Source organism: Somniosus microcephalus, chromosome 20 (assembly GCF_052327205.1).
Source record: "Somniosus microcephalus isolate GS21.2 chromosome 20, FLI_Smic_1.0, whole genome shotgun sequence".
In the NCBI taxonomy this organism is placed as follows: domain Eukaryota; kingdom Metazoa; phylum Chordata; class Chondrichthyes; order Squaliformes; family Somniosidae; genus Somniosus; species Somniosus microcephalus.
In genome coordinates this window covers 39,976,242-39,991,296 of record NC_141006.1, presented here as the reverse complement: position 1 = coordinate 39,991,296, position 15,055 = coordinate 39,976,242, and the positions used below count along the sequence as shown (strand labels likewise).

Here is a 15,055-nt window from a genome sequence, read left to right as displayed (position 1 = left end):
TGTACTGGGTGCAGGAAAACAACTCTCCCAGAAATCACATGACTACTGCTTACAAACTTTAATTTCCTGAACTATTTCTTATGCAACATCTGTGTTTGGAAAAAAAAAGGGTTTGCTGAACACAATCACTAACTTCCTTATGCCCATCTCATCTCCTTAACAAAGCATTACATTGCCAACTTTTAAAATGTTTTGTTGTAATTTTGCTGCTAACTTTTATATGTAAGTTGCGCAATATAAATCTTTTGAGTGTTTTACTATAGTTATGAATAGTACAGTAAGTAAAAGACCATATTATGTTCTTTATATTGCATTATAGTTTATTATATTATATTGTATATATTATATATACATAGAAGGCTGAGAGGTGACCTAATAAAGGTCTTTAAAATTATGAAAGGTTTTGGTAGAGTGGATACAGAGAAAATGTTTCCACTTGTGAGGAAGAGCATAACTAGAGGCCATCAATATTAGATAGTCACCAAAAAATCCAATAGGGATTTCAGAAGAAACTTCTCTACCCAAAGAGTGGTGAGAATGTGGAACTCGCTACCACAGGGAGTGGTTGAAGCGAATAGTATAGATGCATTTATGGGGAGGCTAGACAAACGTATGAGGGAGAAGGGAATAGAGGGTTATACTGATAGAGTTAGATGAGGAAAGGCAGGAAGAGGCTCGAGTGGAGCATAAATGCTGTTATGGACTGGCTGGGCCGAATGGCCTGTTTCTGTGCCGTATATCCTATGTAATATTATATTATATTGTTTATAATATTATAATGATTTTTGGTGTTTAGCTTCGTGTTTTCTCCTACAGGCTTGCTCCTGCTTTGTATTGCGATATCCAGCAATGCGATGGAAAAGTATGAATCCACCACCAGCGAACCTGAAAATCAAGGTAAAGCACTTGGAAAATGAATTGTAAACATTTGGCCCTTCCTGAAATATTTTAGCATGGAGTCTCATTTATTTTCTCCCCTCTGTTGAAAGTGTAGCATAAGGAACTGTGCATGGAGCAATATGCCCAAGAGGTCTGGTTCTTCATGTTATGCTGAGCACTGCACTGTCAACAGAATGGAGAACCTATGAATGTTTATGTCTAATTTCTTTAAACAGCATGATCTGGTTTCTCAGTGAGCAGCAAATTCAATTTGGAGCATCATGCATTCAAACAGCCTTTTAATACTTAAGGAACAGTTTGGAGCCAACACACAAGGATGCCAGATTTTAAACTCGGGGTTATGGGAAGAGACTCGCAGAGTTGAAATTGTTTTCAGTGGGAAAAACAAGATTGAAAAGCGGACATCATCCAAGTCTTTGAACCTTATGGGTTCATTTTAAACCCCAAAACTGGATGGATTTGGGTCGGGCGGAATGTGAAAATTTAAAAACCAACATCAGCCCGCCTCCAACCCGCCCACTTCCGGTTTTAACAGAAGCGGGACCATAGGTGGTCACCAACCCACTCCCAGGAGGCAGGTCGGCTATTTAAATATTATACCGAGGCTGTGTGCCGCAGATTTAACCTGTCTTCCAGGTTTAACCTTGGCCTTCTGGGTTTCCCGGGCCTCGGACCCTAAGAGGGCGCTAACGGGGCGCAAAGCAACTAGCGCCTGGGCACGGCGCCGTGAATGCCTCCCACGAAATTCAGCGGGAGGTTAGCGGCGGCGCTAACCGTTAGTGCCCCGCGCCGTGTGCAGCGCCCCACTCGTGCCCCGGCCATGATCTTCGGTAGCGCCCCCTGACTTACCGCCGGACGCTATGTCCGACGGGGTCAGGGGAGCCTACCTGCGGCCGGGGTGGCGCTATTTAAAGGTGAGGTGCCAGGCGGCCATTTTTGTTGCTGCCAGCACCTGCCTCCGCTCCCGTCCCCGGCCTCCTGACCCACCCACCCCGCCCCTCGCAGAGTGCCAGGTGCACTCCATGAGCCCGGCACTTCTCTTGAGTGCCGGGCTCTTTTGCTGGCACTCTGATCCTCGGTGGCCCAGCTGGGCCTCGGGTCATGCTGTGCAAGGCCCCGCCCCTTTAAGAAGGGGAGGAAGGCCTGCAATACCGCGGCGCGACGTGCCGTGATATTCCCTCGCAGCAACCCAAGAGGGAGACGGGGTGTTTCTAGTAGCACCCCACTTCCCTCTTGGGGCGCTATCACTCAATTTCGGCTGCGGGGGTGCTTTTAGCACCCCAGCGAAGTTAACGCCCCAAAGGGGGCACAACTCAATTTCTCCCCCCAAGTCTCTCTGTCCCTCCACACCCTTCAGTGTCTTTCTATTTACAATAATGTCACACATAGTGACTAACGGAATTTTCAATCTACACTTCTTCCAGTGAGTTAGAATATGCCAAGATACGGTTTTGAAATAGAAAGTTATAATTGGTCAAGTACTAAAAAAATACAGTAACAGAGGGCTGTCCAATGGCTGTAGAAGTAGAGCACCAATCCCTGACCAGAGGCTCCAATCCCAGCCATTCAGACTTGTCCGTCCTTCACTGAATGGGGTAAATCTTTTGCGATCGTGTAAAACGGGTAATAGCTGGTCCCGCTTTACACCTCTTCCCATTCCCGTTTGAAGTCAACGGAAATAAAAATGGGGAGAGAAGTAAAACAGGCTGCCTGTCTCGCTATCACCCGTTCTACACTATCGTACAAAGTCAAGATCTACCCCAGTGAGTTTAGACCGTTTCATGGTAGCAACAGTCTTAGCTCAGAGGAAGGAAACCAGTCAGGACAACCCCTAGCTGGTACCATAGGTTGGTTCATTATGGAGTGGCTGCGGCAAACGGTCCAGACCATTTCAACCTTACAAGTGAAGTAGAAAGTGCGTCTGCAAAAGCAAAATATCGCGGATGCTGGAAATCTGAAATAAAAACAGAAAATGCTGGAAACACTCAGCAGGTCAGGCAGCATCTGTGGAGAGAGAAACAGAGATAACGTTTCAGGGCACGTCTCTCCTCATGATCAAACCGTCTGAGGCAATGATAAATAAACAGTGATGCTTCATAATGTGTGCCAGTAAGCATCACTCAAAGGGAGCATTACAGTGGAGGAAAATGCATTTATAAATTTGTATAAAATGAAGTATGTTTAATTCATTTCTTTTATTGTAGTCAATACAACGCTATCCTACTGGAATATGACTTCTAATTCATCTGAATATAACATGACCTGGACAGAATCTTATGGAAATATGATGAGTACAACTGAATTTCCAGCTAATGTAAGTTATTTTCAGTTTAACACTCAATGCTACAAAATACAGATTGTAATGAAGAGATATCTCATCTACAGTCCTTTACAATCTGTGTCAGTGGGGCCCTGATTTTAATTCCCCTGCCTAGTGGAAACCAGGCTGGAGTGCAGGGGGGGGCAGTTAAAATGGAGTGGGGAAATTACCCACTCCTTTGCTGCCCCAATCTGACCAGTGGAGTCCTCTTTAATACGCTGATTAGGTTCTGATGATGTCACTGGGGCCTGATCTGATATTTTAACCAGGGGTCTGAGCAGGGGAGTAGAAGTGGCTTCCGCACCAGGCCAAACCTGCCAGGAGCAGGTTCGTGGGCCAGAAGAGGCCCAGTAAGGCAAGTTTTCAAAAACAATTTTTAGGTTTCCTTGTGGGCCGGGAGGAGCAGGATTGCCCCTTACCCTGGGCTTCCCTCCCACGATTGCCCCCTGCACACCACGCACCACTTACTGACTGCCGGGCGGCGGCGAATGTTCCTGCGCGGAGGCCTACTTCCGCCGGAATATTAGCTCCCGCCGGCCAGGCAATGATTTATGTTGGGTTCGGGTGGGAGTCGGAGCCTGGATAAGAAAAAGAGGCCTGGAAGTTAAAATCTTCCCAGGCCTCAACATGTGAGCTTTTTGCTCGCCCAGGCCCCCCTCCCCCTCACAGAGTGATCCTGCCCTATGATAAAGTCGGGGCCTGGGTGCCAAGAATAAGGCATGTACATGAACTAGTAACTGATTAAAAGGAAGGGAGCAGAGTATAGTGGTAAGAGGTTCTTGGTTGCAATGGGAGGGGGGTGGAGGAGAACATATTGAATGGGATGTCCCACAGATCTGTGCTCAGACACTTCAAGGGTGAAATTGGGCAGAGGGACCGATCCCTGTGCTGGATAGGCCTGAGGCACAGTCGACATTGGGCCTCGGGCCACATTTAAATGAGACCCGAGGCAGCTCGCTGGCAATTGCGGATTTAAATTTTGGCCCACTGCGTCGCTGGCAACAGCCCTCAGGTAGATCCTGGGGCAGAGAGAGGGAGAGGTGATCAGAAAGGGCTGAGCAGGAACTAGCAACGGTCTTTGGGACTGCTATGGAGCTGCGAGGAGCACTCCTGCTACACATTCATTAAGTAATTTTTTTAAAAACATACCTTTTTGCCTGGCAACCTCCTACAGTCCCTTTAAGAACTGCTGGTTAGGTTTAATTATCCTGAACGCATCTGGTCTGGCGCCGGCAGTGTTCAGGCAGTCCAATTTTGGGAAGGGGTCCTGAAACAGTCTTTGGGCCCCATATTTGCATATGCAAGGGCCTAATGCCTGCTTCCAGGCATGGACCTTGGACACCTACACTTCAGCCTTTACCAATATGGTGGAAAGCACACTTCTGGCATGGAAAGTGGGAGCACACACCACCCACCACCCGCCATATTGCTTGCTCGGGCACCTGTTCTTATGCCTGTAAAACAGATGCAAGGTAGTTAAATTCACAGGTGACACTTAACTAGTGAGTTAGAGGATTTTAGAGTCAGGGAAGTCATCCAAGAATTTACAAAGAAAGCTGAAAAGGCTTTGAAAAATACTGTGTGGAATACGGGCAGACATTTCCCCATTGCCACAAGCATTATTAGGCAAGGACCTCTGGGATCATAAAAGGTCTTTATGGTGTTTATTGCTTACATTCATGATCAGACCAACATCTCTACCAATAATCTATTATCACAATGAAATAACAGTGGTAGATATTAGTTGTGAATTAAATGACATCAAAGCTAAAGATTGATTTTAATAAATACTTTTCTTGGAATTGTTTACAGTTCTCCTGCCAGACATTTAACTGTTCAGGAACCGACTGCTATGAGAATTATAACAGCTGGGAGGAATGCCCTGAGACTCACATGTACTGTGAGGTAGGTTCATTTGATTTGTTCAAAAAAATCTTTCCAGTCAAGAAGCTGGAGAAAACTGGTACGCAATCTTCATAAGAAGGACACGGTTAGCTCAGCAGCCATAGGCACCCTATGGTGTAGTACTAAACCACTGAGAGCATAATGCTCCCAGGCTTGCTTCCTGATCTGTGCTGAGCTTACTGATCTCAGCCAGACCAGAACCACTGGCAATGCAACTGGTCTTTGTGTCTGCAGATGAGGCAGCCCAGAATTCAGCCAGGGTTCCTGCTCTTGGTGGCTTTCCGGTGATTTCTGCTGGAAAATATGCACGTGTAGTCGAGACTGAGCTTGACTATGGTGCCTTCTGTGGTCAAATAGCCTCTTGGTACTCACTGGCGTTGCTGACATCTGACTAATTGTCAGTTGAGTGAGATGCCAGAGAGCTGCTGGCACTTGTGGAACTATTTTCGGGAGATGAGAAAAGGAGGAATTCTGGAAAAAACAGTTTCAAAGTCCCGTCGTGTAAGGCAATTAATCAGCATTCTATGCCATAAAATATTTACTCATCATTATGGAATACCTAATTTCAGGCAAAAATGGAAAAAATTATCTAAAGCATTTATTTAGATTAAGTTATGCCAGTCAAGTATTTTTGAATGACAAAGCATAGGAACCTGGTGAGTGACAAAACGGCTGTACAGGATGCTGCATTATTTCAGAGTTCTTATAGAGTAATAATGTGTATTAGTTTTAATGTCAGGTATCACAATCACTTGAATCTGCTTCACTATTGAGAGCCAGTTTGACCATATCTCACAGGACACGTGGCGAGGGAACATGACTGATCTTTGTAACACCGCTAGCTCCTGATGCAATCACAATGTCAACAGCTGACCAAAGTCAGCCATAAAAACTCTTGAGAAAAGAAAGACTTGCATTTATATAGCGCCTTTCTCGACCACCAGACGTGAGGAGAAATGTGTTTCCAACAGCATCCCAAATTTCTGACCGAAGGAGATATTAACTGCCTTTTGCAAAATGCCCCTTTATATGATTAAAACACAAGGCCCTGAACTCGTGCTACTGATCCTGCGTGCATTGTTATTCCTAATTCCAAAAGTCCTTGATAGGGAATGTGAGTTTTTTCTATGGCATCTTTGAAAAGAAATATCGTCACTATAGTTATTGTCAAGAAAGTTGCAACAAAATACTTCACTTTTTGTGGAATGGAGACCCAACAACAGTTCACGCTGCCATATATCAGTTCTCTTCCGGTTCCTCACTAGCACCTCGTTCACTCACTGACCTATTACACGCTGTTGAACTGCAACAATGTCCAGATTATTACATTTATGGTTAGATCATTTGGGCAAAAATAATAGGGGAAGTCAGAACCTGGGACAACAAATGTAAAGAAACTAGATCAAAAGTGATGACTAAAGACAGGACTTGTTCGAGCACTTACCTGTTCTGACAGGTTTTACTGAGGAGAGCGTTTATGGGGTATCAGGGCCCTATGTACGTCATAGGACCCCAATTTGAATCGATTAATGAGGCTCCTACCTGATTCAAGTCGGGGCCACCCAGTGGAAGGTCCCGGGAGCAATAACCACAGAGCGGGAACAGGGCGGTATGTCTACCACCTCCATTTTAACACTGCTCGCACCCCGTTTCTACTGGACAGAGGGAGTTAAAGTCTCCCCCACTATTTCAAGAAGACAGCATCCATTCAGAAGGTAGAAAATGCTGGCTAGTTGGCTCATTAAAGTGGTCAATGGATTATTTGGCAAACTGGAGCTTTGGCAGAGCTATCCCTTTAATGTTCATTTAATTGCTTGTGTAGTGTTACTGAAAATCGCACCTCTTTCAACACACTTCTCAAATCTTGCTCCTAATTAACGTCCGTTTTATTTCACAGCTCTACCGTTCCTCCAACACCTCATACTGGGCAGGTTGTAGCAACAGCTGTGCAGGCACAGCCAACATCTGTAGGAATACCTCACTGACTATGTGTACAATGGAGTGCTGCAATACAACTCTCTGCCTGATGCTGAATGGCGAAATTCAAGAATTACCCGGCGAAGGTGGTACAGATATCTTTTTGCATTGATTTACAGAATTCTTATTTGAAAACATGCGGTGTAATCCCACAGAAACAACTGCAATGATCTGAGTGGCCCCACATAACATGGCCTGAAATTGGGTATGAGGTTGTATCCATTGTTCATAAGATAGCGATAGGCAGCAAAATAACCTTGTTGTACCCGGTACCTCTATAATGTTATCTTCCATTATTTACCTGTGTCACAACCCTTGCCCCTCACTTTGGTCCTGGCAGTAATACCCAGCATTAGTGAGGTCAGCAATACCCAGCATTAATGAGGTCAGCAATACCCAGCATTAGTGAGGTCAGCAATACCCAGCATTAGTGAGGTCAGTAATACCCAGCATTAATGAGGTCAGCAATACCCAGCATTAGTGAGGTCAGATAGGAATACACCAATGACCCCAGTGCTATCTGGAATCTTATAACCTTGAGCACATTCATTTTGTATTCCCATTGAAGGCAAGACTGGAATTTGACCATCACCTTTACATGACTACGAGGAACATTCCGGTGACGTATAAAAGCTGGAAAATAGATAAATTTGCAAAGTTGCTCAGTGTAATGATTTTTCAGCACCTACAATAATAGTGCTAAGACAATGACGGGCACAAAGTACATTGAATCTCAACGATTCATTTGGAAAATCCTTGTTCGCACATTCAGTTAATGACTTTTTGTATTGTTGCACTATTACATTGATGACTCCGACAGTCATCCAGGGTGATGTTAGGGGTTGTAGTGAATATCCTACCATTTTCTCTTAAGCGTTTATACACAAATCATCACACCACTGAGCCTGTTATCCTCATGAAGTTCAGCATCATATCCATTTGTTCCTGATGACTTCTATCTGGAGCACAATTTAACATCACCATTGAAAGATTTGAAGCTGGATGTCATTGCCTTCACAATGTTTTTAGACAAGATTGGAATCAAATTAGTAACCAAATTAGTAACAATACTGTGGAGGAGGAATTCCTGGAGTGTATACGGGATGGTTTCCTGGACCAATATGTCGAGGAACAAACTAGAGATCAGGCCATCTTAGACTGGGTATTATGTAATGAGAAAGGATTAATTAGCAACCTTGTTGTGCGAGGCCCCTTGGGTCGGAGTGATCATAATATGATAGAATTCTTCATTAAGATGGAGAGTGAAGTAGTTGACTCAGAGACTAGGGTCCTGAATTTAAATAAAGGAAACTATGATGGTATGAGGCGCGAGTTGGGTAGGATTGATTGGGGAATGTTACTCAAAGGGTTGACGGTGGATAGGCAATGGCAAACATTCAAAGATCGCATGGATGAACTACAGAATTTGTTCATCCCTGTTTGGCATAAAAATAAAACAAAAAAGGTGACTCAACCGTGGCTAACAAGGGAAATTAGGGATAGCATAAGATGCAAGGAGAGGACATATAAATTGGCCAGAAAAAGCAGTAAACCTGAGGATTGGGAGCAGTTTAGGATTCAGCAAAGGAGGACAAAGGAATTAATTAAGAGGGGGGAAATAGAGTATGAGAGTAAGCCTGCAGGGAACATAAAAACTGACTGTAAAAGCTTTTATAGATATGTGAAGAGAAAAAGATTGGTGAAGTCAAGCGTAGGTCCCTTGTGGTCAGAATCAGGGGAATTATAATGGGGAACAAAGAAATGGCAGTCCAATTAACTACATACTTTGGTTCTGTCTTCACAAAGGAGGACACAAATAACCTCCCAGAGATGTCAGGGAACATAGGGTCTAATGAGAGGGAGGAACTGAAAGAAATCAGTATTTGTAGGGAAATGGTGTTAGGGAAATTGATGGGATTAAAGGCCGATAAATCCCCAGGATCTGATAATCTACATCCTAGGGTACTTAAGGAAGTGGCTTTAGAAATAGTAGATGCATTGCTGGTCATCTTCCAAAATTCGATAGACTCTGGAACAGTTCCCATGGATTGGAGGGTAGGGTAGCTAATGTTACCCCACTATTCAAAAAAGGTGGTAGAGAGAAAATGGGGAATTATAGACCGGTAAGCCTGACATCGGTAGTGGGGAAAGTGCTAGAGTCCATTATAAAAGATGTAATAGCAGAGCACTTGGAAAACAGTGACAGGATCGGACAAAGTCAACATGGATTTACAAAAGGTAAATCATGCTTGACTAATCTACTGGAATTTTTTGAGGATGTAACTGGTAGAATAGATAAGGGAGAACCAGTGGATGTGGTGTATTTGGACTTTCAGAAGGCTTTCGATAAGGTCCCGCATAAGAGATTAGCATGTAAAGTTAAGGCACATGGGATTGGGGGCAAGGTACTGACTTGGATAGAGAACTGGTTGGCAGACAAGAAGCAAAGAGTTGGAATAAACAGCTCTTTTTCCGAGTGGCAGGCAGTGACTAGTGGGGTACCGCAGGGATTGGTCCTAGGACCCCAGCCATTCACAATATATATAAATGATCTAGACGAGGGAACTAGATGTAATATCTCCAAGTTTGCAGACGACACAAAGCTGGGTGGGCGTGTGTGCTGTGAGGAGGATGCCGAGAAACTCTAGTATGATTTGGACAGGTTGGGTGATTGGGCAGAAGCATGGCAGATGCAGCATAATGTGGATAAATGCGAGGTTATCCACTTTGGTGGCAAAAACAGGAAGGCAGATCATTATCTGAACGGCAATAGATTGGGAGAAGGGGAAGTGCAACGAGACCTGGGTGTCCTTGTGCACCAGTCGCTGAAGGTAAGCATGCAGGTGCAGCAGGCGGTTAAGAAGGCAAATGGCATGTTGGCCTTCGTAGCGAGAGGGTTCGAGTACAGGAACAAGGATGTCTTGCTGCAGTTGTACAGGGCCTTGGTGAGACCACACCTTGACTATTGTGTGCAGTTTTGGTCGCCTTATCTGAGGAAGGATGTTCTTGCCATGGAGGGAGTGCAGCAAAGATTCACCAGACTGATACCTGGGATGGCAGGAATGACGTATGAGGAGAGATTGGGTCGATTGGGCTTATACTCGCTGGAGTTTAGAAGAATGAGAGGGGATCTCATTGAAACTTATAAAATTCTAACAAGACTAGACAGACTAGATGCAGTAAGGATGTTCCCGATGGCGGGGGGAGTCCAGAACCAGGGGTCACAGTCTAAGGATAAGGGGTAAGCCATTTAGGACAGAGATGAGGAGGAATTTCTTCACCCAGATAGTGGTGAACCTATGGAATTCTCTACCACAGAAGGCAGTGGAGGCCAATTCATTAAATATATTCAAGAAGGAGTTAGATATATTTCTTAAGGCTAAAGGGATCAAGGGATATGGGGAGAAGGCAGGGACAGGGTACTGAATTTGGATGATCAGCCATGGTCGCATTGAATGGCGGGGCAGGCTCGAGGGGCCGAATGGCCTGCTCCTGCTCCTATCTTCTATGGTTCTATGTTTCAACATATTCTGGATCATGTCCCCTAAATTGTCACAAACAACTTTTTATCTCAGCTGTTATAAATGTTAATTCATACTAGAATCAAACTTGTGTCGCCTGTGCCAGGAAGTTGTCATTGTGCTCTTGATGCATTTTGTCAGCATTTCCTCTTGGAAGACAGATGATAGCTGCCAAATATTCAAAACAACAAGCCAGCGGCTTTCTCCTTTTCAGTATTTATCTACACTGTCATCCAACGTTTTGTTTGATTAGGAATGAATGCCCAGCTCTTACCCATTATTTCAAACATTTGGTACGTCCAGGTGAAGTTCCATGGAACTGGAGATGTTGCATCGAGTGACACCACCTGAAGGGTCTGGAGGGTCTTTGCTACTTTTGCAAAAATTGCAACAGAACTAAAAGTAACAATCTTTCAGCTGGGAACATGCAAACCACATCACTCTCTGTTGTGTGGCTTTCCAATAGCCTTGCTGAATGATAAAATTGCCCATCCCTACCAATGGGAGAGTGTTTGCTTGGCCCTTTTATAACCAGATCTACATAGATTCTCCAACTTTTGAGGTCAACTTTGAGGAACTCTACTGCTGATTTTTCATTCTGCATAGATATAGCCTCCTTTAAATCTCTGTTCATTGTACCTACCATATCCCCTGCAATTAGATTCTTTGATTCCGCATTAAGAGGTATGTTCAATGTTGGATAATTCCTTCCTTATCCTTTAAATAGGTTTGTACAACTAGAGACAGTAATATGTTTGATAATTCACTTCATTTATTATCGACAAAACATTCATCTTAAACACCCTAACCAACCATACAGAATCGCGCACGTTAGCCCAGCGTCAAAAGTTTACTGTGCGTAGATTTAATGAGAAATGGTGAATATGGCTTCTCCAAGCCTGTTCACAGCCCAGGGTCTTGATTGCGACTTTCTTTCCTTCCTTTTTTCTAACTAAGTACAAACATGGCATCTGTCTGACACTCTTTTGGTTTATGGTTCTCTTCCTGCTGGATGCAGCCCTATCTCATGTTTTACAACCACCCATTTGTTTCAAAAAGTTTGCCAAACAAAGATGAGAGGGTCCTCTTTACACACTGTTACTGTCTATTTTTGCCCTCCTAAACCATAGCCCTGTTGGAAAGAACCCTTTTGAGGTATGCACTCATACTCCACCCTGCCGTGATGAAAGCCTGTGTTTCAAAAGCTTTTCTTATCAGCAATATCGAGAAGGGTTTTTGAGAACACAATTCAAGCCAATCCTTTCTACATTAATTTGTCTTTATTAAAACCAAAAGCAATGTAAAAACATATCGGCCCGTAGGGACATCGGAAATGCTGGTTTCAGGCATACCAAGCGCATGTGCTGAAAACCGGCATTTCCGATCGGTCAAGAATCCTCTTGACAGATCCTCCGCCTGCCCTGGAGAAGGGCCTCTGCGGGCGGAGAGTTCCGCTTTCTGCAGAACCTCCGCCCGCTGAAATCCCTTAAAAATCTTATGCCTGGTAAAAGCGCAAGGCCTGCTTTTGCCAGCATAAGTTTAAAAAAGTAAAAAAAAAAATTTTTTGCATTCATTTATAATTTTAAAATACTTTTAAAAAAGGTAAGTTTATTTTTAGCCCCATAAAAAACTTTAATTTTTTTTTCCAGAACTCATTTTTAAAACGTGGTGGTTTTTTCAAAATGTATTTAATGTTTTGATGTGTTTTTGGGGTGATCTCCATTCATATATTTGACAGGTCTATCTGTCAAAAGTGTGAAGGGAGATTCCCTTCTCCCATTGGCTCGCCTGGCCCACGTGATCCCAGGGACGCTTGCGCCGATGGGATACGTGGGCCCTGCGCATTTCGACTGTGGAGAGGCCCAGGATCGGAAATGGCCGCACCTCGGGAGCCCTCAGGTAAGGGCGTAGATTTTTTCCCGCTAGGAGGCCTCCGCACGCAGGAAGCCTCCTATCGGAAATTACAGGCCATCGATATTCTTGCGCTCAGAGTGAGGGTTCAGTCGTGTTCTCTGATTCCATTTAGCTGAAGCACCTGCTATATGCAAGAGTATCTGGGTAACTGTCCATCTTAATTCACCTCCCGTCTCTGTGTGGAGCTGTACCTAGTCTTCACCTGGTGCTGCCAAGTGATGGCACAGTGTACAACAAACACATCCTGTGCGAATTGCACACATAAAATCACACCCAACTAATGTGTTGCAGCTCTTTGGTGCTCCTAATCATAACTGTTATTTAACTATTATTTAAATCGCTCTTAGTTTTGAAATGAAGAAACAACAACAACTTGCATTTATACAGCACCTTTAATGTAGTAAAACGTCCCAAGGCGCTTCACAGGAGCGTCATCAAACAAATTTGACACTGAACCACATAAAGGAGATATTAGGACTGGTGACCTAAAGCTTGGTCAAAGAGGTAGGTTTTAAGGAGCGTCTTCAAGGAGGAAAGAGAGGCGGAGAGGTTTAGGGAGGGAATTCCAGAGCTCGGGGCAACAAGCATCTATGGTTTGTTTTCTTTATTGAAGCATTCGTGGAGTTTTTCAAATTGCATGTGGGAAACATAATGGTCATTTGTTTATATGATTTTAAGAAGGAGCTCCTAGGGAGAACCTAATTTAAAAACTTTCCTGCTTGGTTCCACCTTGCCTCTAATGGCACCTTTGCCTCGTATTCCCCACCAACAATGCCATTGTTCACCCCTTCCCATGCCAGGAATACTGCTGACACTCTATGGAGATCAGCAGCCCTTGACTGACTTGAATACTGCTGGCACCTGACATTCCAGCCCCATGCCCCCTGCATGTCACAACCAATATACCTGGCACACCAGAATAATATTCAAATGAGCCAACATTGTGCTTTCGGGCAAGATCAGCTCTTTCCAGTACAGGCATACGGAGCACCGGCACTGACAGTGCCACATGGGGGAATTATCGGCCCAGGGTGGAGACTGGCTTTAAGAAGCAATGCAGTTTTGTTATTGGCAATACTTCTGGATTTTTACTTTAATATATCTTCCTACCAATGATGAAACTCTTCCTTTAACATAAAGTAGGCATTCGTGTTATAATCAAAGTTATCTCCTGGACATAACAGAGATCTATTAAACTTAATCTTACCAAACCATTTTCAGTTCTTTCTTGCAACACTAACAATGACTCTGATTTGGAAAACAAGCAGACTTAAGAATATTACCTTTAGATCTTGTGATCAGTTAATCAGTATGTTGTGTTGATTCATGGAATTAAATCACACCTCTCTTTTTTCCACTTTAGATATGCCTCTGACAACCTATCAACCGACAGAAACTTCTACTGAAACTACAATGCCAACTACAATGCCAACAACAGCAACACAAACAACGACACCAACAACGACACCGACAACGACACCAACAACAACACCAACAACAACACCAACAACAACACCAACAACCACCCCTACAACAATAGGCAGTGTGAGTATACAGGAGGCAGTGTGAGTATACAGTAAGCAGTGTGAGTATATAGTAGACAATGTGAGTATAGAGTAGGCAGTGTGAGTCTACAGTAGGCAGTGTGAGTATACAGTAGACAGTGTGAGTCTACAGTAGGCAGTGTGAGTATACAGTAGGCAGTGCGAGTATACAGTAGGCAGTGAGTATACAGTAAGCAGTGTGAGTATACAGTAGGCAGAGTGAGTATACAGTAGGCAGTGTGAGGATACAGAAGGCAGTGAGTATACAGTAGACAGTGTGAGTATACAGTAAACAGTGTGAGTACAGTAGGCAGTGTGAGGATACAGTAGGCAGTGTGAGGATAAAGCAGACAGTGTGAGTATACAGTAGGCAGTGTGAGTATACAGTAGGCAGTGTGAGGATACAGTAGGCAGTGAGTATACAGTAGGCAGTGTGAGGATACAGTAGGCAGTGTGCGTATACAGTAGGCAGTGAGTATACAGTAGACAGTATGCGTATACAGTAGGCAGCGTGAGTATACAGTAGGCAGGGTGAGTATATAGTGGGCAGTGAGGATACAGTAGGCGGTGTGAGTATACAGTAGGCAGTGAGGATACAGTAGACTGTGTGAGGATACAGTAGGCAGTGTGAGGATACAGTAGGCAGTGTGAGTATACAGTAGGCAGTGTGAGGATACCGTAGGCAGTGTGAGTATACAGTAGGCAGTGTGAGGATAGAGTAGGCAGTGAGTATACAGTAGACAGTGTGAGTATACAGTAGGCAGTGAGTATATAGTAGGCAGTGTGAGTATAGATTAGACAGTGTGAGGATACAGTAGGCAGTGTGATTACAGTAGGTAGTGTGAGTATACAGTAGACAGTGTGAGGATACAGACGACAGTGTGAGTATACAGTAGACACTGAGTATACAGTAGACACTGAGTATACAGTAGGCAGTGTGAGTATAAAGTAGGCAATGTGAGCATACAGTAGTC

The 15,055-nt window shown here is 44.0% G+C and overlaps 1 protein-coding gene across 4 annotated transcripts in view; it reads left to right on the top strand.

Annotated features, from left to right (window-relative positions):
* The window catches only part of LOC147103139 (uncharacterized), a 106,222-nt gene that overhangs the window by 32,648 nt on the left and 58,519 nt on the right, over positions 1-15,055 (top strand). For all 4 annotated transcript variants that reach the window (XM_085962474.1, XM_085962475.1, XM_085962476.1 and 1 more), the window contains exons 3-7: positions 817-897; positions 3,105-3,214; positions 5,033-5,125; positions 7,023-7,188; positions 13,901-14,082. In XM_085962474.1, the coding sequence (XP_085818600.1) occupies positions 817-897; positions 3,105-3,214; positions 5,033-5,125; positions 7,023-7,188; positions 13,901-14,082 (632 nt within the window). The remainder of the gene's footprint in view (positions 1-816; positions 898-3,104; positions 3,215-5,032; positions 5,126-7,022; positions 7,189-13,900; positions 14,083-15,055) is intronic.